We start from the raw sequence: 23,528 nt of genomic DNA on the forward strand, positions 1-23,528 counted from the left end.
TACAACTGTTTAGAACATTTCAAGTTCCAAAAATGACCGCAAGAGGCGCTTAAATCAAAAACAAAAATTGCCTAACTTTAAGGGGCAATATCTCCAAACATCTGTTATCGTTTTCCTTTAAATTTTGATATGTTGTAGCCTGACTCAATATCTTTCACCAGTCCGAAAATGAAGAAAATCTATGTCGCCGTTTAGAAGATATAGCCATTTGAAAAATTCTTAAATTTGAAAAGTTCTAAGAGTCATATCTTCTGCACTGCTAGACCGATTTTGCTCATCTTAGTATCAAATGAAAGGTTTTGCAAAACTCTACAATTTTCTAGAACATCAGAAACCTCTAAAACCATTCCTTCGGGACAAAAAATGCGAAAAACTGTTTTGGTAAAACAAAAAGCCGCCATTTTGTATTCTGGATGTGACCTTGAAAAGTATCAAAATTTATCCCATATTATAGCTTATTTTAAGACCTTTCCATAACTAGTCAAGAAATTTCTGTAGGTGTTATAGAACTTGAGATATGACCATTTTTATGCATCAAATTACTGAATTTCACAAAAAAATCAACTTTGCCTACTAATTCTGCTCACAAATTGTATTATAACGCATAAACTAACTGCTACACGTTGTGGAACACCAACTCTTATAACTGGACGCGTTATGATTGACTTTATTTTGTGGGTATTTTCATTAAAAGAAAAACTCGAAAAATCGTCACATTTTCATTGAAAACTTTTTTTTAGAAAATTGTGCTTAAACATTCTACTCGGATAACCAAAGAACGTAGTTTCTCAACCGGAATTAATGAATAATTAACATAAAATATACAAACTTCTGGGGTTGATCACCCACACACAATTCGGCGTATAGATTGGATTAAATATGTATTAATTTCCCTTTGCAATTTATTATTTTACACGTATCTATAGATAATTTTCAATCAATAAAATTACCAATAGCAGCCTTAAGGAAGAAAATATTTTGGGAAAGAAGTGAGTTTAGTGAATTTACATCGATTTTTCAAGTATATAGGTAGACACTTAAGTCATCATTATTGGTGTAAAAGCATGGAGAATGAAGCAAATTAATTAGAGATCTTTTTTTCCTGATATGACGGTATAATAATGTAATTACTTAAATGAGAAATAATTGTGTGTGTGTGCGATGAAAGGTGTATTATATAAGATCTAGTAAACAATTTCCGAAGCTACAAAACTTAAATTGTTTTCCAAAGCAATGGACGTATTCACGGCTCTGTCTGCAGCACTATTTATTCAAAGGATAATTTGTGTTTCTCCCTTTTGTATTAGTAGGGATGGTGCTACCTATTCAAAATGGTACATATTCAACGGAATACTGCAAATTGTTGTAGCCTTCGTGATTTATATAATGAACTTCAATGAATTAATTGAAAGGAATCTTTTTACGCAGAGTAATCTGCAATTTTCACGACAGAGTCAGTTAACAAGTGTCGTTGGGGTATTTGAAATTGGAATTACCTGCATTGTATTTATTGTTGTTTTAGTGGTGATGTATGTAAAAAAGGAAAAACAAGTTGAATTTTTGGAATTAATTCATAAAACAGATTTAATCTTTGAGGAAACATTCAAAATATATCCGAATAACAATCAAAAAGATAGAAATATTAGAAATGGTTCTCTTCTATTTTTCACAATTTATCACTTTATTCTATCAATTGCCCTACAATTCATTACATATAGCTTTGAATTGACTTTTCAGAGTATCCTTATTATTTCTCTGTACAACTACCAAGTATCCGCAGCGAGATTTTCTAATTTAACTTTTGTCTTTTACACGGATTTAGTGAGAAAACGCTTTAAATTGCTCGAACGGTATGTACATGGTGTAAATTTGTCAACGGAACAAGATTACCTACTTATTGTTGATATATTTACAACACTGCAAAAAAGTCATGAAATTTTAAATGATATTTTTGGTTTGATAAATTTATTTACCTCAACGCATGATTTCACATTTATTGTTTCGCAGCTTTTTATTGTAATTTGGATTGCTAATCAAATGGAGAAAACAATGGTTTTTCTCAAATTTATCGTTGTAATCTTCTGGTTTGCCCCGAATGTCGCGAAACTAGTTGTAGTGTCTAACATTAGTGAGGCTACAGCGAGAAGTATTAAGAAATGCAAGAATTTATTGTATAAAGATAAAAAAGTTGATAAGACCACAATGGACATTGTTGAGAATTTTTCATTGAGAATGAAGCACTTTGATGACAACTACACAGCTATTAATTTTTTCCCCATTGATAATACACTCTTATATACGGTACGTACTGTGAGAGGTATTTTTTAATTAAATGCTTGAGAGTTTTCTGATCATAGAATCATTTTAAAAAATATATTTTCTTTGCAGATGATTGGAGCTCTTACAACTTATTTGTTTGTATTTATTCAATTTAGAATGTTTGAAGAGAATTACACCGGAACTAGTAATTCCATTATAAGTTAGAAATAAATAAAAATTGTCAGAAAAATATCTAAATTTTGCTTTGCTAAAATGCTTTGAATATTATTTTCTTTAAAAAAAATCTTTAAAATCCATTTAAATTTTTTTTGTTGCTGTGAAATGGAAAAAAGGTCTTCTTATAGAATAAATCCAAGAAATCAATAACATCACATTTAACTGAAAGAATTTCCCTTAATTTTTGCAAATAATCTATGAGGATGTTCAACTACTGGAAATGCGCGTGAGTGTTCCCCATTCAGCGTACAGATAGTTAATGTAATCCACAACAAATTCACGCTATTACATGCATTGCAAACCCTTGAAGGCCCAATACTACGCCGCCCTCCTCCACATAATGTAAAAACATAAAAAAAAATTCACATGATCCTTTATAAAAATTATTCTTTTTAATAAAATAATCATCAATTTTATGAAATTACAAAAGAAAATGTAGATGATTTGTGATCATTCCTAATCTAAAAGTTTAATTCTAGATTTGATCATTGTTTGTTATTTGCGACCACTTTTTGTGTTTCACTGTTGGATTTGCTCGAACTGGCGGTACTTTGAATGGACGTCACCTTTTCATTAATGAAATTTAAATACTGTGTTAAGCGTAGTACGGCAATTAGTGATGCAACATATTCATGGACGTCCTGCTTCTTTAAATGTTTCATTTGGCGTGACACGGTGTGGTAGACTCTTCGGGCAATTTTATTGGAAAGGCGTCCAACTGTTTGAACGGTGTGCAACACTGGGTCTTCTTTGGCGGAAATTGGAGCTGAAATTAAATTAAAAAATAAACAGAAAATTAGTTTAAATTTTTGTTAATTTCTGGATTTTTTCTGACTCACAATTATCATCTTCAACGTCACTTTCTGCCCTTGGGAAATAGTAGTCCAATAATCGTTCAGCCAAAGTTGCAGTTGTATCAACTCCGGAAACAGCCATACTCCCGTATTGTGTTGCAAGGACTTCATTGGCCTTTGCCCAAGATAATTCCTTAAGGGATGCCGCTTTCTGTTGACTGGCACTTCGCAGTGAGCAAACTTTGTTTATATGCGGTTGCACGCGTTCAATTATCTTTGTTTTTGCATGATTGTAAATTTCCTGTGGAGGTTCCTTAATGATGGGCGCCTTCACCTCTAGTTTGTCCATTCCTCGCATAAGTGTTTGGTCCACAATATGAATTGGTCGATCGAATCTTTGTACAAATGGAGCAGTTATGTGTACAGCACCACGAAGAGCATCTTCAGCGGTGTTGAAGGCCCAATTGAACATTGCATTTGAACCTTTAAAGGAAAAATTGAATTTTAATAAATTAAATTGAAATATTCGAAAAAAAATCTTTTGAGTAGGTAAAAAGAATGATAACATAACATGTGATACCTATAGGTACATAAGTACATAAACTACGAAAATTGTTATCATTGGAGGGCTTTCTCAGCACGAAATTCTTCATGGATGAATAAATAAAGAAAATACGGATTTTGCCGCCTTATCAAAAATTACTTTAAAAAAAATTGAACCATAAAAAACGTAAAAACGAATAAAAAAAAAGATTAAACAAATTTTCCATGAGTTTTATTTTAAAATTAAAATGGATTAATTCAAAGAAGAAATTTATTTTAAAAAAAAAAACCCAAAATACCCGAGTAAAGTGCAATTCGTCCACAAAACGCGGTATAATCCATTTTCTTTCATAGCAATGCTTGACTAATGTGTATTGTACATAAATTTTATATAAGAAAAAATATGATAACAGGGTCGATGTTGGAGTTTATCAAGTGTTATCATTTTTACGACTTTTGTGAAGTTGAGAGTTTGAACAGACGTTCCATTTTGAACGTTTTTTTTTCCATCCTCAGATAAGAATTTAATCATTTTATAATGCTTTAAGTTCTTTTTTTTACGTATTCTAAAATAATATTATAGACTTCATTCACACAAAGGAGATAAAAAAGCTAAAAACTCTGTCATCTCAAGGTGATTGATGCACAGAAAAAAATTTATGTAAGTAATTCACAGAAGCTGTGCTCTTTCACACTGTTCATCACTCTTGAAACACACTTTAAAGTTAGGAGAGAGAGAAAAAAACGAATCTAGCAAATAAAAATGAATCTTAATAGCATAAAAATTAACATCCAATTATAAATTCAGGTTGCCGGTCAAATATTTTAATTTTAGAATCATAATAATTGAGAAATACATGGAAAATGAAAATTTTTGTACATAACTCTGTATATGTTATGTACAAATTCATTTTCATGCTGAGTGTATTATATACTTACTTTTCACTTTTCCATAAACATCTTGACTTTGACTCCATGCTGCTTCCACGACTGGAAGTTTCATCATCCGCTCAAAAGATTCCAAATGCGGCAAAAGGCTCTGATTGTCGTTCACAGCTATTGTGTTATTTTGTATTTCATTGGAGCTTTCGCAATTTTCTTCACTATTTCTTGGGGCACCATTTGAAGTTGATGCTTTTGAGTCGTTTATCGAGTGATCTTCTGATTGATTCATTTTTTTTTCTTTGGGAATTTCCTTTTGAATTCACTTTTAACCACAATTATATCCAATTGCTTTCAATGTGTTGTCTTTCACAAAAATCTTATGCACAGAAGGTTGCTTGACCCAGCATTTAATATATTAATAAATTGATTATTTCAAATGGAGAATGAATGAATGCTGCTGTTCAATCTTGAATTTATTGTACCAACTCTGAATGAAACTAATAAATACACATTTAAACGTAGGAACTCTTCTAAACACTTTGATGACTTCTCCAACAATAAAACACAACTCACTCCGCTGAAATAACTTGCTGACTGATTAGCAATTCAAAGGAACAAGTCTTTTTATATGTACAGACCAGACTGTGCTCAAATTCAATTTGATATAAACTTTTATATAACGTACTTGTATGTATATTATGTACATTGACATGTATGTATATAAAGTCATCACCTCTTATCTGATATTTCTTATGGTTAAAAATTAAACATCTAGAAATGTCTATAGGGGCAAAAATAAAGTGATAAAGTTTAATGTGTGTTGGAGTCGCATGCAAAGATAATTTACTTGAAAGATGATTGAATGGGAGAAAAATGAGCGTATTTAAACCTAATGGAAAAATGGGTATAATTCACATGAGGAGTGAAAAAAAAAAACTAATTTCGTCTCTGGCCTTATAAATGTGCCTCGCCGGGGTCTATTACTCACTTCGTGGACGTCTAGATATGCCACCTATAAGTTATCGTTGTTTTTGTGTGTTACCGGATGTCAGGGATTGGATTTTAATAGAATAAAACTACAACCGTCTAGATATTAGACAAATCAAAAGTCCAATCAGTCAATAGTCATGTGAAAATTTCATGATATGTGTCTCACAGATACATAAGTATGATACATATATAGAGGAGGTGTGAAGATGTTGAACATTTAATAGCAAATATATTCAATATATTATAAGATTTGAGAGTATTCAGAAAATATTTACATAGTCTGTTAGGATTAACTATGCAGCGTGTGAAATAATTAACTAAATTCTTGAATTTAGAACATTTCGGGCTAAATATCTTGTTGGTAGTTTACGTGACTTTATGGTTCATGGAACTTATGCAATTTTCTAATTTTATATGTAAGGAATATGCAAATTGAACTGATGAAAGTTGATCATAGGAAAATTCAGGACCAAAGTTTTGCCGGAAGCTTCATCAAAGGAGATGAATAACCCAAAGTTCAAACTCATCCTTAAAATTTCGCTCAGAACTTGACTATACTGAAGGAACAAGATGCATTGAAGCTTTGATAGCTCTTTCATCAAATCAAAATTATAAGGATGCGTTTGAACTGTTCCTCAGTCTTCTTCAGCTGATCCTTCCAAATGTACTTTTATCCTGTTTTTTCCATATTAATTATTTCTTTTTAATTAAAGTTTTACTTAATTTCTTTTTAAATCATTTTTTTGACATATTCTACGACTAAATGAACCAGCAAATAAATTTCTAAAAAGATTTAGTGGTGCTTCTGTCGGTTTATTTCTTAAATTAGACGTACCTACCTACTTTTAGATATTCGACTAAGAACGTTCTTTTCTAAGAAATATACTTTTCCGGCAATTTTATTGACTTTTTCTTTACTTTCTTAACATTTATTAACTTAATAGTTTAATTTAGAAGAGCAAAGAAAAGATATTGTATCCTACCTATGTAGATGTACCTAATTGTATAGGCACCTATTGGATTCAGTTTAAAATTCCCATTTCAATTTTATCATTTTGACTTTACCTAATCACAACATCACGCTATGCGAGCCAAAGTACACAAAATGAAGAAATCGCGTCCCATTTTTACAAAAGTCTAAAGTTTTAAAAGTGACAAATACTGCTCACGTACATCATGAAAGGTGGGTATATAATGAGAAATTCTCTTGAGCATGACAACAAATCTTTTTAAATGTTTTGCTTTTATTCGCCATTCCGGCGCCTCTCCATGAGTACAGAGTTCAAAAGTATCACCAATGAGTTGGTTGGTTAGATACTGGGTGAGAACGGGGAAATTACGACGAAAAACAACATGTGGACTTTGGCCGGGACAGAGAAATACTTATGATTACGATTCATTGTATATATGTGATTCTTTTTTTGCTTACTATGTTTGATTAATTCTGATAGAGCTTACGTAAACTTTTATTTCTAACCGAGTGGAAGTAAATAAGAAAGTTGTTAAAAGAAGGAGAATGAAGACAGATAAGACATCAAAAGAATAAGCATTTTTACTTGATTCAAGTTCTATACAAAGCAATACTATAATTTGTAGCTCTATCGCAAAAAAAAGAATTTATTAGATAGGAGAATCAACTAGTTGGTCGTGTGATTTGTGCAGTTTTATTATTCCCGGTGTGCGATTTTCTTTGAAATGTCATAGTTTTCATTTTTTTTGTAAATAACAACACCTGATTGTAAACCTGATTTAAATAAGCCACGTTTTTACTTATAAAAAATTAGCATAAGATAAAAGTGGAGACGCCGGGTAGTGGTCACATGTTTGTCTGTAATCGGAAACACCTCACATTAGTGGTGAGGAGTACAACTATAATAGGTAATTAGCTGATTTTTATTCCACTTAATTGCCATGTGAAAAAATTAACAAGCTCATTTTATTAGTTGTGAAATTATGTGATTATAAAAAAATGCTTTTTCTTCATATATAATAAGAAGATATCTCATGAGTCATGATCATTAAGATGGAGAAAAATTAGACTATTCAAAATAACTTGTTTAGAAAATGATCTACAAAAATTTAATTTAAAGCAAAATAATATTTTCTTTTAAATTTAAATTTTTTAAGAAAAATGCAAATTCAAAATTAAAAAAAGAATATGACTTTTCGTCTTGCCTTTCATCCTACATTTAGTAAAAAAAAAAAATCTTCTGAAAATGACCGCCTTTCCCAGCCATTAATTTGCTTAGGCAATTCCTAGAAAGGACTGTGAGTGCACCCAAAAAATAATGTAGGTCAAATTATTTGTGTATAAAAATGCGCAATCTGAATTGACCGAGTGAGCAAGTTTTTTATGAGGTACATTTAGTGCGACTTCATCATATGAACCATATAGTGTAGCATAAACCATTCCACTTACTTAACTTCAGTTTATCCATCACACAATGTACAAAAAAACAATTTACCCCCATCCATCGTCGAAGAAAAAACTCAAAATATTAAAGAAGTAATGGTATATACCCATATAGTTATAATCCAACGAAAACTGAAGGTTGGGTTCAGTTGCATTTATGCCATCGTACTACTCTGAATACATTCAGCAGTGCTTTACAATTTATTTCCTAAAGGAATTATAGCAAACAAACTAAATTGTAGTTCTTTTTATTTTTTTCTTGTGTGATCGTTAAGTGTCCTCTTGTGATTAAAAATGGTATTAGAGCTTAAAGTTTAAAATGTTTAAAAAGTTTAATAAGAAAAGTTTAATAAAATTCCTTACAAACAATTTAATTGTGATTTTTAATCAATTAAGTGAGAAATGTAAATATTTAAATGTACATATGTAGGTGTGATTATATATAATACGTACCTACCTACAATAATCAGTGCCTATAAGTGGAGGTTTTAAAAGTGAATTTGTCCCTAATGATGTACTAACTTTCTCCCTATCGCATACTTTTTCTATGCCTATGCTATTACATAAAGTGAGAAGAATGGTGATAGTGATTTTTTAAAGAGCACGAAGATACTAAATAAGTGCTTCAATGTAGTAATTATGTTGGGTAAATTGACAACCGACAATCATATAATGAACAATAAAGTTTGTGTGCTGTATTTTTTATTTATGTTTTCTTCCTCAATCATTCGAGCAACGCTCTATGACTTATTGCACTTCATTGAGAGGGGAAACATTGGTGGAGATCTTTTTGATAATAACGAAAGACAAGAGAAAAATTTAACAAATTATTATTTTCCAAATATAAAACGCAATGAATGGAATAAATACTCCGAAAATCTGCAAAAACATACACCATTTGGTAAACTTTTACAACAGGTAAGGAAAAAAAGTAAATATTTTGTTTTAAAATCAGTTGCTTAACCTCTGAAAGAGCAAATAGACTTAAACTTTACATTATGTATGTCTCGCAGATGCAATGTCAGCATTTCAAAAATATTATATAATAACAATTTCATGTTAAAGAGTGAATATCTGGCAACTTGCAGTCTGATTGAAACGTGTAAAAAATTAAAACAAAAATTAATCAAGAAAAGTTAAAATATTAATTTTTTATTAATCTTTTTTTTTTGTCTAAAATATTTCTCGACCAAAAAAAAACTGCACAGTCAACATTAATTATAAGAGTAGTAATAATTCACATGGGGTTGTGCAAGAAGACAGTCGAAGGCCAAGCTTTACATTGCAAGTCTTGTAAAAATGAAAATGAGATGCTACTTGACTAATTTTGAGTGAATATTCACCACGCCTTCATTGCATCACAATGAAAGCTTATTATATTCATGGTATAGAACGCTTTAATAAATAAATGAGCTCAAAATAAACTGATAATAATGAACACAATAAATTGCCAGGAATAATTGGGAAAGAGGAAGTTAATCGAAAAGAAAAAAAAGCTCAGAAAATGCTTTTCCGTTGGAGGTAAAAAAAATTCTGTGAAAGAGTTTTGGAAAGGAGTTTATTCACTGACGAGGTAAATTGTCGCTTCGCTCCAATTTACCTCGCCCCGCTTCGCGGGGATTTGTTGCGCTTCGCGCAAATTTTGGAGAAAGAAAGAAATTTTAACGGAAGATAGATATCGAAAGAATATCTAAAATATTAGTAAGAATTAAATATCTTACATGAGAAAGAAGTTTCAAATACAAAAAATAATAATTTTCAATTTTTCCCTTGAAGTTTAGACATATTTTTGACTGAAATCAGTTTTTTGCATTTTCTGGCTCTCCTGTTGATTTTAGAGCAAATCTGAATGGATTTTTGGGTCATCCCGTACCCGTAGGTTTGTCGATGAGCCTGATCGATATGTACCAAAGGGAAGTTTCAAATACAAAAAATAATAATTTTCAATTTTTACCTTGAAGTTTAGACATATTTTTGACTGAAATCAGTTTTTTGCATTTTCTGGCTCTCCTGTTGATTTTAGAGCAAATCTGAATGGATTTTTGGGTCATCCCGTACCCGTAGGTTTGTCGATGAGCCTGATCGATATGTACCAAAGGGAAGTTTCAAATACAAAAAATAAGAATTTTCAATTTTTACCTTGAAGTTTAGACATATTTTTGGCTAAAAGCAGTTTTTCGCATTTTCTGGCTCTCCTGTTGATTTTAGAGCAAATCTGAATGGTTTTTTGGGTCATCCCGTACCCGCAGGTTCGTCGATGAGCCTGATCGATATGTACCAAAGGAAAGTTTCAAATGCAAAAAATAAGAATTTTCAATTTTTCCCTTGATTTGTGTATTTTTGGGTAAATCTTTGCTGGCTCTTCTCTGGCTAGTACCTAAAGTTTCTTTGACAATTCCTTATTATTTTGATCCTTTACACTACGATTAATCGTATCACATTTGTTCCTCGAAAGAAGATTTTTTTCATTTCTCAGTGACTAAATTCCTTTCTTGGAAAACTTCCTTAAGGAATTTTATTATTAGAATTCTAAAAGTAATTTTTTTAAATCTAAAATTTTAAATTCTAATGTAAATTCCTGATTTTTATTTTTAACAGGCACCTTCAATTCCTTTGGCAGTAACGGCAGTAAAGACAAATATTCATAATATAAACGGGTACAAATATCAAAATCGCAATCCACCATTCATTTTTATAGGTAAGAATTTCTCATTATTCTTATTCTTCTTCTGCACTTTAAATTTGGATTCCTTGCGGATCCACATAGCCCCCTTCTCATTATTACCTATTATAAATTTTCATATATAAAACATTCTTTTGGATAACTTAATCTCGTTTAAATTCCAGAAAAACTGACCAACAATCTAAAGCAAAATTATGACTACAAAAGCCCATTCTCGATACGAAATAAACCTACTTTCAAATTCTTTGGCCAAAAGTTTTCCTCCACTGCTGGTCTTGATGTCAACATACCATTTACAAATGAATTGATTGATAAATTTAAGGATCACATTAAAGCAATTTATCCTGGTGGGTGGACTAAATAAACATTTTTTTGTCAATAAAAAAATTTACTAAAATAAAATTATTTTTATAGGAACACTTTGGTGTGGAGGAGGTGACTTAGCCAATGGAACATCTGATCTTGGATTCTTCGCTTCAACAGACAACTGCTGCAAAATGCACGATATGTGCCCATTTTACATTAAGCCCAGAAATCAAGATTATGGTTTACAAAATAGTGGTCTTTTCACGAGATCTCACTGTGATTGTGATCGAGAATTCTACTATTGCCTCAAAAAAATTAATACATTTGTATCAAATAAAATTGGCTATACATATTTTAATATTTTAGGACCACAATGCTTTAGGGAGGAGTATCCCATAATTTCATGTGCTATGAGCTATCGAAATCGTTGCTATTCATACATCGTGGACGATGGCAATATTAAGACGTGGCAATGGTTCGATAATAAATTGTACTAAAAACCAACAATATATCATCTGTACTATTTCCCATAGGTTCATCAATAAAAGACCATTATATTGATTTTTTAGTCACCTTGCAAATTAAAGAGAATTAGGTTAAGTCGATGGTGGATATTTAAAATAGGTAACTAGAATAAAAAAATCTTACGAAATTTTAAAATCAATTTCAAATGAAACAGAAAATATATTTTTATTATGAAAAATGTATACCTATACAATTTAATTAAAATAGAATAAAATAAAATATAAATTAGTATAGGTAAAATACAAACAACCTAGTGAAATATCAGAAGAAAATACAAATATTTTTAAAAGGAAAACAAACAAATAAATAAACTTTCGAACAAATGACTTGTGAGTTGAAACAGATATGAAAAAAGATATTTTTAGAGACTATCATGATATTAATTAGAGCTCGAGGGTTTCTTGATATGCTATGGAAATTAAACGACATACGTAGTTTCATAAACACTACGAGGAGACGTACGCATGTGTGTAGTTGTAAATGGTTCGTCTTCCTTTAAAAAATACATGAATTTGTTTCGTTTCTTTAACTACATAGTAGCATATCTCCATATTTATGTTCTGTGATATTTTTTTTGAACAATAAAAAATTTAATAAAAACGATATCCTACCGATTTGTATGATTGATTAATTTTTTTTAGATCATTAACTTCAATATTTCTGAATAACAAGTCAAGTATATATTTGATCTAAGATTTTTAATCATTTTATGTTGATTTTTTTAGTACTTCTGTGAATCCCTTGTTTGATCCTTTTTAGAATACATATTCATAAATGTTTGTAAAAAATGCTCATATATTTAATTTTTCATTTTGGTCAAGCATTTTCATTAATGGAAAAGGATAATATTCCACTATGAAGGTAAATGATCTATATATTTTAAAAGTAGGGGTGAACGACTATTTCTATTAAACATTTTCCCTGCACTGCATTGTTCTTTGGAAATCCAAGCACAGTACTTGTGAGAAATCGAAGTGGTAAAGTCGTGTGCTAACAACTTAAATATCCTTAAAGATTTATTGATATTCTAAATTTAAAAAAAAATGAATAAAACTATACCAGCTTATTCGTTGATCTCTAGCGATAATCCAGTGTTTTCGGCATATGTTACGTGGATTTGTATTTTAACCTTAAAAATGCTTTTAATGTCCGTTCTCACAGGAACCTTTCGTGTTAAAAATGCGGTTAGTTGTATTTAGTACGACGCGATGAAAAAGAGAATTTAATTTAAAATAAGTGTTCAATTTTGTAGGCTTTTGTTAATCCGGAAGATTTACCTAAGCAAGAAATGGAAATGAAGAGTGATCCACAGGTGGAGAGAGTTCGTCGTGCACATCTGAATGATATGGAAAATATTCTACCTTTCCTTACCATTGGGCTCCTTTATGTACTAACAAATCCAAATAAAGTAATCGCCAGTAATTTATATCGAGTTGCAGCAACAGCTCGAATTATTCATACAGTTGTATACGCTCTCTACCCCATTCGTCAACCAGCTCGTGCTATTTGCTTCTTTACATGCTACTTGATTGAAATATATATGGCAATAATGTGCATTATTAGATTTTGGTGAAATGTGCACGTGAAGTTGTGGAGGATGGCCGAAATTCCACCAAAATTGCAAACATTTTGCACTAAACTTTTCTCTTCTTTTAGTTATGAAAACTTGAGGAAATTTGTGAACTTTTCGAGTCAACTTAAAAAAAAAGTCAATCGCTTAAGTTTATAGGTAAAAGTAAAGGTTTTATGTAATTAAAAGATATTTCAATATATACTATGGTATTAAATGAAAATTTTTTGATAAATAACCATCCTCCCACTCATACATAAAATGTTACAACTTTATGTGAAAATTGTTGCATTTGACAAAAACGAGCATAAGATCCTTGTTAAAAATTTTATAATATAAAATCAGTTTCATTGTTTAAGAAAACCTAATTTAATATAAAAAAAATTTATGAGTGAGAATATTTAAATTTATTTTATTATTTATTATGTAATAATAAATTTCTATTATGTTTCATTCAATTATAAATCTATATCTCTCATACATGAATGTGTAATTAGAATGCACTGAATTACATGGAAGAATAAATTCACATCAATAAAGTTTTTATTTTATATCTTTTAACCTTTACATAATAGACATGACTATATTAATTGGACAAAATATACAAAATACGGAACCTAAAAAAACAGGACTTGAGGGACTATTGAAAAGGAATTTTAAATGACGATCCTTACTGAGACTAATGACCAAAACGACCTTCAAGAAATGTTGCGTTGAAAAAAAATAGATATCAATGATACGTGTAGATTTTAGTATCACTGTACGGTACAACATATTAAATGCATACAAGTACAAGTTATATATGTTTGTAATCAGTAAACTTCGGTGATTAAATGTATAAGTACGTTTCTTTAGCTTCATATACTCAAAATCTATCAAAAACATGGGCAGTGTTTGAAGAGTAGAGTCAAGTGATAGGTGTATTTTTTACGGTCTCGAAAAACGACAAATCATGGTGGACTTTTCTGATATTATCTCTAATGAGAATGTTGTATTCAGAGCATATGTCTTCTGGTCAACTGTCCTTATAGTCAAAACTTTGGCTATGTCCTTTTTGACAGGACGACAGCGTTTCAAGAATAAGGTAAAAATATTTCTTTTTATGGATGTAATTACTCGCATATTAAGACATTCAATACCTATCTGACCTTTCTGTACTTTTTTTTTTCATAAAGATGAATTATGGTGATTTGTCGAAATTCACTTTTTGCTTAAAAAACTAATTCCCTGTAGGATTGAATGTTTTAGCAAAATAATCATAATTCTATTTTATGTTTTATTACACAACCAACGATAAGAATTATCTTATATATAGGTACATAATATATTTATATATAGTATGTGATTCGTTTTTGTATTTATTCGCCATAATGTAGTCTTTTTACAATTATTTTTGTCTTAGGTCTTTGCCAATCCTGAAGATGCTGCTGGAAAAAAATTGAAGGTTAAATTCGATGATCCTGATGTAGAACGTGTAAGAAGGTATACTATAAACCACCTATAATATACTTTTGTGTGCCAGTTCTACATACATATTTTTTATCATCATTTTGCAGAGCTCATCGCAATGATTTGGAGAATATTTTCCCATTCGTCCTTGTTGCATTTTTCTACGTATTGACCAATCCTGAACCCGCCCTTGCTATCAATCTATTTAGAGCTGCAGGGATTGCAAGAATAGTTCATACTCTCGTTTATGCAGTCTGGGTTGTGCCTCAACCTGCAAGGGGAATTGCATGGGTTGTCTGCCTAGGATCTACCCTATATATGGCTTTTAAGTCAATTGTATTCTTCATTTAAAAAAAATTGAAGCAATATAAAATATGAAAAATGATGAACTTTACAATAATTTTTTATTGATGTTTGAAACATCCTGGGATTAGTTAAAAATTCAAAATGACTAAGCAGATTTTCCCTATTAAAAATTCAAAGAATGAGTTGTCACTTTGCAATCGATTAAATAATTGTTTTATATCAGAGGCCTTATATTTTCTATGGGTGTTATTTTACCATTTGACGGAGAAGTCTCAAAATGCATATTCAATAATCTACATACTAGAATATTTCACGTTCTCTTTTACCCTTTTCTTAGAGCGTCGACAATGATACGAGTTTTTTTTTTTAAACTGACCTTTATCCGATTTTTATTTTTTTAATTTACTTTAATTTACCATTTTATTGATTTAGTAAAAAAAATTACAATGAGTTCACCCAAAATTTCTCAGTAGGGCATATTGTGTCTTATCTCCCTTTTGCACAGGTGTTCAAAACTATAAACAAAAATAAATAATAAAAATACTTTTTCTACACCCTGTATCTGCCAGCTTTAGTGTATGTGGTGGTGTATGCATACATAATGATTGTATGCCTTATATATATTTATATACTGATTATATATTTTTACACATACGTTCACAACCGGCATTAGAGAGAGGTAGAAAATACAAAATAGTGTATAAGTGTAAAAGAGAAATATTCACTGAGAATGAGACAAATATAGGTACATAATATTTAGTAAATGAAACAAAAATGAAGTACAATCTAGTTAAATAAAGTTAATAAGCATTCGTTTTGGTCATCAAACCTCACTCTCTATTTATCCGTGAACAGTGTTAAGCTGTTGGTTTTTACTTAAAGTGTTGCGCTTATCAGTGGTAATCATAAATCTTTGTCAAAGTGTATGATTAATTAGTTGTGAACAACAGATTATCAGGTTAAGTATTTTTAGCAATTTTTAATCTATATTTTACACTTAAACTAATATGAAGTTGTAAAATTGAGAGCAATAAGTGTGAAAATATACTTCTTGTGAATTAATTAATTCTTTTATTTAGATTTGCTGAAAGTTGAGAATTTACAACACAACAAGTCATCAAGATGCAGAGCAACAATCAGGAGAATGACATCTCCAAAGTAATGCCGTACTTTGTGCGTCCGGATTTACCATCTAAATGCACATGGTTGGCTGGAAAAGAAAGAGCTGAATGTCCTCATACGCAGTGGAAATTGTAAGTTTTTTTTTTCTAAACATATTTAATTTCATTTTTTAAATATTTTTTATTCTAATAAATTCTGTTCAATGAGAATTAAATAAGCAAAAAGTAATTTATTTTAATTTTCTCTTTCAGAACTGAACGTCCTAAAGTTATGCCAAACATTTTACATGCTATTGGTCATACACCTCTCGTTAAGTTGAATCATATTCCGCAAGCTGAGGGCATTGAATGCGATATGTGTGAGTTAACTAATCTAATTTTAATTTACTTAAAAAAATTAAGAATCCAAAAGACTTATTCTAAAAAACTTAATTTCCCATTTCAGATGCAAAATGTGAATTCCTGAATCCTGGTGGTTCAGTAAAAGATCGCATTGGCTTTCGAATGGTAGCTGATGCCGAAGAGAAGGGAATCCTAAAGCCCGGTTGTACGATAATTGAACCAACATCGGGAAATACTGGAATTGGTCTGGCGATGGCTTGTGCGGTAAAGGGCTACAAATGCTTGATTGTTATGCCCGAGAAAATGTCCAATGAAAAAGTAGATGCTCTGAAGGCTCTCGGTGCAAAGATTATTCGTACCCCAACTGAGGCGAGCTTTGATTCACCGGAAGGACTTATTGCTGTCGCGCAAAAGCTCCAAAAGGAAATTCCGGATTCAGTGATCTTGGATCAGTATCGCAATGCGAGCAATCCAGTTAGCCACTATGGTACGTACAGAGAAGATTCTCAATTTCGTACATTTCGCGTAATTTAAGTCAGTATTACGTAGTTATATAATGAAGCAAAAAATATTATCAACATAAGTATGATTTACTTATATAGCCAATGAGATAATAGAACACGTAAATATGTTTTTACTATATTAATTCCATTTTCGAGATTAAATTTTGCATGTCATCCGAAGATTTTTCATTATGGGCTTTTTTGCTTATACTTACAATTGTCGCGAGATTATGAAGTAATTAATGTAGTTATATACATAGAAATGTGCTTCCCGTGCTTCCTATACTATGAAGTTAATTTTTTAATTCAAATTATTTTCTTGATAACTAAATTAATCAAACATTTGTTCTAGATGGAACTGCTGCTGAAATTCTTCATCAACTAGGTGGGCATGTGGATATGGTTATCTGTGGTGCTGGAACAGGAGGAACAGTTAGTGGAATAGGACGAAAAATGAAAGAGGAATGTCCTTCGTGTGTGGTGGTTGCAGCTGATCCAGAAGGATCTATTCTATCACTACCGGATGAGCTAAATAAGACCGATGTGTCTTTCTACGAAGTTGAAGGAATTGGCTATGATTTTATCCCAACTGTTCTAGATCGTTCAGTTGTGGATTTATGGGTAAAGTCCAACGATAAGGAGGCCCTTCCTCTGGCACGAAGATTAATTAGCGAAGAAGGACTCTTGTGTGGCGGATCAAGTGGTACAGCAATGTCCGTTGCATTGAAGGCAGCACGAAAGCTAAAGAAAGGTCAAAAATGCGTTGTTATCCTACCTGACGGAGTAAGAAACTACATGACCAAATTCATCTCAGATAATTGGCTAGAAGCAAGGAATTTGAAGGAAACCGAAAATGTTCATAATCACTGGTGGTGGAATAAGAAAGTAAACGAATTGGATTTAACAGATTTAATTAAATTTGTTTCTACGGATAAAATTCAACAAGTGGTCAATGTGCTGAAGAAGAACAATTTTGAGTATGCAGTGGTCGTTGATGAGAAAACGGGCGCACTCAAAGGTGCTGTAACATTGGGTGAATTAATGCTAAAAACTGGAACATTCAACGTCCAGGCAGATCAGGAAATTGGAAAAGCTATTTTCAAACAATTTCGTAAAATTAAAAAGGACACTCACCTGGGACTTGCTTCTAGAATCCTCGAAAAGGATCCTTTTGCGGTTATTGTTGAATGTGAGGAGTGAAGATATATATTTTTTTATTAATTTATTCGGTAAAATTTAATATTTTGATCATTTTTTCAGATCGTGACAACGTAGAAATTCCCGCTGGAATTGTTACACGCATGGATGTACTTTCTTACATTACGAGCAAATCTCTCTGAGAAATATTTAATAAAACATAAAAACAAAACAAGAAGGGAAATGTGTCAAGAAGGGAAGGATAATGAATTATTTAAGCAAATTTTGTGGAAGATAAAAAATTAACATATAGCAACCCTATACTACTCCATATTATGTACGTAGTATATTACATAACTCCCGTAAATTGTAACCACAGAAGATAATTTTTACTATTTTTCATATTTGCTTGGGAGATCTCACACGTAATATTATACGTATATTACATGTGTCTATGGCAGCTGATAAAATTGTATGCATTTACCTTTTTTAGAAGTAAATAAAATGATTTTGGTTATTACAGAGAATATATAAGAAACCGCATTACAAAAATGGTATCTTCACCATGATTTTTTTATTCAATTGAACTTGTGGCTTACTGGTTGGACTTCCTGTGATGCTTGTAACTATAAAAACTGTCCAGCTTGGCCTTATTACTACTCAAAGTGTTTCAAACAATCGGCAGGAAAACAATAAAATTGTGAAGTGTTTAAAATTGTGCTTCTGAAATAAAAAAAAAGAATAAAAAATGGAAAGCAATAAGTGTCCTCATGTGCAAACAATATGGGATATAGATCCTAATTTTGAAAGTCCGGATACTGAATCGAGATTGTGGGAAAATACTGAACCTCCAAGTAGACCATTGTAATGATTTAATTGTGATTTTTCTTAGTTCCTTCTCTAAATCCTAATATTTTTTTTTATTTCAAAGTAAACCCGAACTTAAAAAAATCCACCCAAATATTCTTCATGCTATTGGATTTACACCTGTTGTGAAACTCAATAAAATTCCTCAATCGTTGGGAATTAAATGTGACATGTGTAAGTGTTAATAAAATAGTATTTTATTCAATAAACTTTAGCAACATTCTTAACTTCTTATCCAGATTTGTTCGGTTAAAAGAAGAGTTTTAGGACTTTTTGTGTAACATTTCAAAAATGTTGCTTGAGAAATGATTTTTGTAGACAATTTTGAAGTTGAACGTTTCAAAAATTCCAAAAGAAAATCTTGGGCAAATCTGTGTTATTCTATGTTGTGCATTAAAATTTTAAAAAATATCGAGATAGGAAAATGATCATTAAAAGTAAAAATATCTTGGAAATAAAGACTTTTTTCTTCAATTCGTTAATCGTGGATGATGACGAAATCTTCAATAGTATTTCTAAAAATTTCTAATTAAAAAAAAAGTTTGTTGACCAATTAGGTCATTCGTTATCGTAAATTGTTTTATTTACTGCATGATAGGTGACCGCAGGAATTTGATGCGGTAAAGAATTAAAGGAATTAGGTCAAATAATTTTGAAATAATTAAATAGTGGTCAATTGGCAGGTCAATTGGTCAAATGTTTATGAACTAGACTCAATATATATTATAAGAAAATTAAACTAATAAATTATAGCATTTAATATAATTATTTTTAAAGTAGTTGAATAATTTTCTTATGCTAGTACATTTACTTTTGAGTCAATTTTTTAATTTTATAGACATTTTCTTTTTTTTTTAATTTTGAATAATTAAATAATTATGCCAATTTCAAAATATTTCTAATTCATTTTCCACACTAGATGCAAAATGTGAATTTCTCAATCCTGGTGGATCTGTGAAGGATCGCATTGGCTACCGCATGGTTTTAGATGCCGAAGAGAAGGGTCTCATTAAGGAGGGTTCAACGATTATTGAACCAACTTCTGGAAATACCGGAATTGGCGTTGCTCTTGCATGTGCCGTAAAAGGCTATAAATGCATAATTGTCATGGCGGAAAAGAATTCAAATGAAAAAGTTGACACACTGAAGATCCTGGGAGCTGAAATTATTCGTACTCCCACGGAAGCGGGATATTTATCACCACAGGGAATTTTCGCGGTGTCTCAGGATCTCCAGAAAAAAATCCCAAATTCCGTAATTATGGGACAATATTCGAATCCAAGTAATTGGTTGGCACACAAGGAGGGAACGGGATCTGAATTACTTTGGCAATTTGATAATGATATCGATATGGTTGTGGCTGGTGCAGGAACCGGAGGAACGGTCACGGGTATTGGGAAGGCATTGAAGGAGAATTGCCCAAAATGCAAAATAGTTTCATTTGATCCTGAAGGATCAATTTTAGCAAGACCAGAATTGCTTAATCAAAGCGATACAACTTTCTTTGAAGTAAGAAAAAAGATTTTTAATTATTAAAATATTATTTCCTAACCTTTTTTTAAAATCCTAACTTGCAGGTGGAAGGTATAGGATATGACTTTATTCCTACAGTACTCAAGCATGATTTTGTCGATAAATGGTACAAGAGTAACGACTCTGATGCATTCCCTATGTCAAGACGCTTAATTGCCGAAGAAGGTCTTCTTTGCGGGGGAAGTAGTGGAGCAGCAATGAGTATTGCTTTAAAAGCTGCCAAGGACCTGAAAGAGGGGCAGAAGTGCGTTGTAATTCTTCCAGATGGAATAAGAAATTACATGACAAAGTTCGTTTCCGACAATTGGATGCAAGTGAGAGGATTTCTTCCGCTAGAAAATAAGTGTGAACTTTGGTGGTGGAACAACCATGCAGATCAAGTTCCAACTGCTGATTTAAATGCCGTCAAATCTTCGCAAACTCTTCAAAAAGCAACTGCGACCCTCCTAAACTTGGGGGTTGATCAGCTTCCCGTTGAAACAGATGAAGGATACCTCTTAGGAATTGTAACAACGGAAATGTTAACGACTAAACTATGTGAAGGGTCAAACGATGATTTTCCTGTTGCGAAAGCTCTATTGAAGACTTTCCGAAAAGTACAAGGTTCAACTAATCTTGGCCTAATATCATGCATTCTACAAAAGGAGCCTTTCGTTGTTGTAACAGAAGGTAAATATAATTCAGAACTATGTTTTAGCTGTGTTTCTTTCAGACACAGCTTTTGTGTACCGAGCAAAATCGAAAGTCGTCAGATCGGGCTCAAACTTGGGATGAGCACGAATTAGGGTCCCCACATTCCAAAAAACGTATGCGCCAAAAATTTTTTTTTCCGGCCGTCCGGCCGTCCGGCCGTCCGTCCGCCGTAGTTCAACCATAAATTGCAAGAGAACGGTGATAGATAGAGACTTGCGGTAAACGGCAAAGTTTAAATATCGACCGGAAGACGTCCGATTATGATGTCAAATTTTACCCCCCACCCCCCCGTCCGCCATTTTGAATAACTGTCAGATTTTGTTTTCGCTATATCTCAGCCCCTGTAACAGCTAAAAATCTGAAATTTTGGTATGTTGTAGGGGCCATCAAGACCTTTCCAACGATACCTCATTTTCGAAAATCGGTCAAGCCGTTTAGTCAATATGGCCGCCATAATTTTTCATCGAAAATCGACTATAACTCGAAAACGGCTTGACCGATCTTGATCAACTCGGGGTCAAATGAAAGCTCTCAACAAACCCTACAACTCTCTAGAACATCCGAAGTTTCAAAAGTGACCGCTAGGGGGCCAAAAATCGAAAACAAAATTTTCGATTAGTTTTCGATGAATATCTCGAAAACGGCGACATAAATTTTTTTCGTTTTTTGATATGTTGTAGCTGACCATATTATCTAGCTTCATGCCAAAAATGAAGAAAATCTATGGATCCGTTCTCGAGATATAGCCTTCCAAAGTTGGCATGTCATATCTCGGGTTCTACAAGTCCGATCTTGATCAACTCAAGCGCAAATGAAAGGTTTCGAGAAACCCTACAAATGTCTAGAACATTGCAACTTCGAGAAATGACCGCAAGAGGCGCTAAAGTCAAAAACAAAGTTTTCGAAAATTTCGAACTCGAATTTTTCGAAAATGGCGACATAAATTTTTTTCATTTTTCGATATGTTATAGCTGACTTCAAGACCTTTCAAACAAAAAAAATTTATGAAAATCTATGGATCCGTTCTCGAGATATGGCCTTCTAAAGATTTCTTAGGGTATGACTTTTCTACTTTTCCCGACTTTGCGCGTATTTAAATTAATTCGCGTTTAGGTTTGCTCTCACAAAATTGGTACACTGAAAGAAACACAGCTCTCGTAAGCTTGGTCAGCTTACCAGTACATTTTTTTGGCATTCAGAATGAAGTTCTTAAGTTTTAATCAAATTTTATTTGCAGAAGTTCCAGTTCCATGCTCAAAACCAAGAGAAAAAATACAAAAACTTATAACTAGATCTGAGTTCTTAAGTTATATATCAAATTCTGACAATTCTAGAAATAAATTATAATGATATTGTGCTGAAAATTTTAGTTAAATGTGTGTATTAAAATAAATTATTGTTCTTTTATAAACAGAAATGAAAGAGAATTTAAAAATTTGTATGATTAACATTATGTTCCACCTAAATATAATTTTATTTGAATGATGTGAAACATTCTACGTATCATAGTATATTATAAGTGCTTTTTTGTATTACATTATGAATTTTAATTAATAAATAAAATCAGCAGTTGACAAAACTTGTTGAATTTTTAGTTCAGAACCTTAAACGTATTTAACCTAAACTGGTGTTTCAAATCTACCTGATTATGTATTTTGACGAAAATGTAAAAACTTCAAATAAATTTTTTCAAAACCTAAAATATAAAATTCTAATCAACATTTGGTCATTAAACGAAAATGTAAGAAAATTTTAATTTTTTATTTCAAAATTCTTGAAAAGCGCTGTAAAAATTCTTCAATGCTGAAAAATTATTTGACCATCCCTTAGATTATGCTTGTAAATATCTGAAGACTCCAAAAATTAATAAGTGACCAACAGAAACTCCTTCCAGTGTTGTAGCCGTCGATTTTTTCTATTCAAATTCAAATAAAAAAACGAATTCTTATCGCTTTTTTTCACGGCAATTCGCCTCGCGGCATTGTAGGTGCGATTATGACTGATATGCAGGTATTATGTGGGAATGGTAAGGGAACTATGGGGGATAAGTCGTTGCTGGGAGACTGAATAAGGGTGCTGTTTCATATAAACAAATGTAAATGTGCGTTTTCAGTTCATGATGGTGCACGGAATTTACCTTGAAAAGAAATTAATTTAAAATTAGCCCCTCAAAGTGAAAATTTAATTATTTTTAGAATAAAATTCAGTGATTTTGTGTCGAAAAGGAATAGAATACTGTGCACTTGTGAAAGTATTAGTAGTCTCCGAAAGCTTTTATTTGTACAGCTATATTCTTCCAGGCACATCGAGCTGAATTCCCAATTAGCCCTGTGAAGATTTCTGATAAAGTTTAATATTTTTTAAAAATTAAT

General features: G+C 31.6%; 6 protein-coding genes across 6 annotated transcripts; 5 read left to right on the forward strand and 1 right to left on the reverse strand.

Moving 5' to 3' along the window:
* Positions 1–1,178: 1,178 nt before the first annotated feature.
* On the forward strand, positions 1,179–2,790 carry LOC129790448 (gustatory receptor 68a-like). The gene is made up of 2 exons (XM_055827923.1): positions 1,179–2,301; positions 2,389–2,790. Exons 1-2 carry the CDS (start codon positions 1,234–1,236, stop codon positions 2,482–2,484), a joined length of 1,164 nt encoding a protein of 387 aa, XP_055683898.1. The 5' UTR covers positions 1,179–1,233; the 3' UTR covers positions 2,485–2,790.
* Positions 2,791–2,866: 76 nt separating this feature from the next.
* On the reverse strand, positions 2,867–5,840 carry LOC129790449 (lipid storage droplets surface-binding protein 2). Its single transcript, XM_055827924.1, has 3 exons — positions 4,773–5,840; positions 3,336–3,773; positions 2,867–3,262 (listed from the first exon to the last, which is right to left on the reverse strand). The coding sequence occupies exons 1-3, from the start codon at positions 5,005–5,007 to the stop codon at positions 2,982–2,984; spliced, it is 954 nt and encodes a 317-aa protein (XP_055683899.1). The 5' UTR covers positions 5,008–5,840; the 3' UTR covers positions 2,867–2,981.
* A 1,374-nt stretch (positions 5,841–7,214) lies between these two features.
* LOC129790450 (uncharacterized) lies at positions 7,215–12,238 on the forward strand. Its single transcript, XM_055827925.1, has 4 exons — positions 7,215–9,039; positions 10,720–10,819; positions 10,969–11,151; positions 11,219–12,238. Exons 1-4 carry the CDS (start codon positions 8,761–8,763, stop codon positions 11,605–11,607), a joined length of 951 nt encoding a protein of 316 aa, XP_055683900.1. The 5' UTR covers positions 7,215–8,760; the 3' UTR covers positions 11,608–12,238.
* Positions 12,239–12,771: 533 nt separating this feature from the next.
* On the forward strand, positions 12,772–13,208 carry LOC129791271 (microsomal glutathione S-transferase 1-like). The gene is made up of 2 exons (XM_055829341.1): positions 12,772–12,819; positions 12,888–13,208. Exons 1-2 carry the CDS (start codon positions 12,772–12,774, stop codon positions 13,206–13,208), a joined length of 369 nt encoding a protein of 122 aa, XP_055685316.1.
* Positions 13,209–14,089: 881 nt separating this feature from the next.
* Positions 14,090–15,074, forward strand: LOC129790452 (microsomal glutathione S-transferase 1-like). The gene is made up of 3 exons (XM_055827927.1): positions 14,090–14,289; positions 14,608–14,687; positions 14,762–15,074. The coding sequence occupies exons 1-3, from the start codon at positions 14,158–14,160 to the stop codon at positions 15,003–15,005; spliced, it is 456 nt and encodes a 151-aa protein (XP_055683902.1). The 5' UTR covers positions 14,090–14,157; the 3' UTR covers positions 15,006–15,074.
* Positions 15,075–15,192: 118 nt separating this feature from the next.
* Positions 15,193–22,735, forward strand: LOC129791272 (cystathionine beta-synthase). The gene is made up of 11 exons (XM_055829343.1): positions 15,193–15,918; positions 16,040–16,213; positions 16,334–16,440; positions 16,527–16,910; positions 17,279–18,115; positions 18,187–18,233; positions 18,827–18,927; positions 18,995–19,104; positions 19,850–20,439; positions 20,508–21,132; positions 22,394–22,735. The coding sequence occupies exons 2-11, from the start codon at positions 16,083–16,085 to the stop codon at positions 22,501–22,503; spliced, it is 3,042 nt and encodes a 1,013-aa protein (XP_055685318.1). The 5' UTR covers positions 15,193–15,918; positions 16,040–16,082; the 3' UTR covers positions 22,504–22,735.
* The last annotated feature ends 793 nt before the right edge of the window (positions 22,736–23,528 follow it).

This window comes from Lutzomyia longipalpis, chromosome 2 (assembly GCF_024334085.1).
Source record: "Lutzomyia longipalpis isolate SR_M1_2022 chromosome 2, ASM2433408v1".
Lineage (NCBI taxonomy): Eukaryota > Metazoa > Arthropoda > Insecta > Diptera > Psychodidae > Lutzomyia > Lutzomyia longipalpis.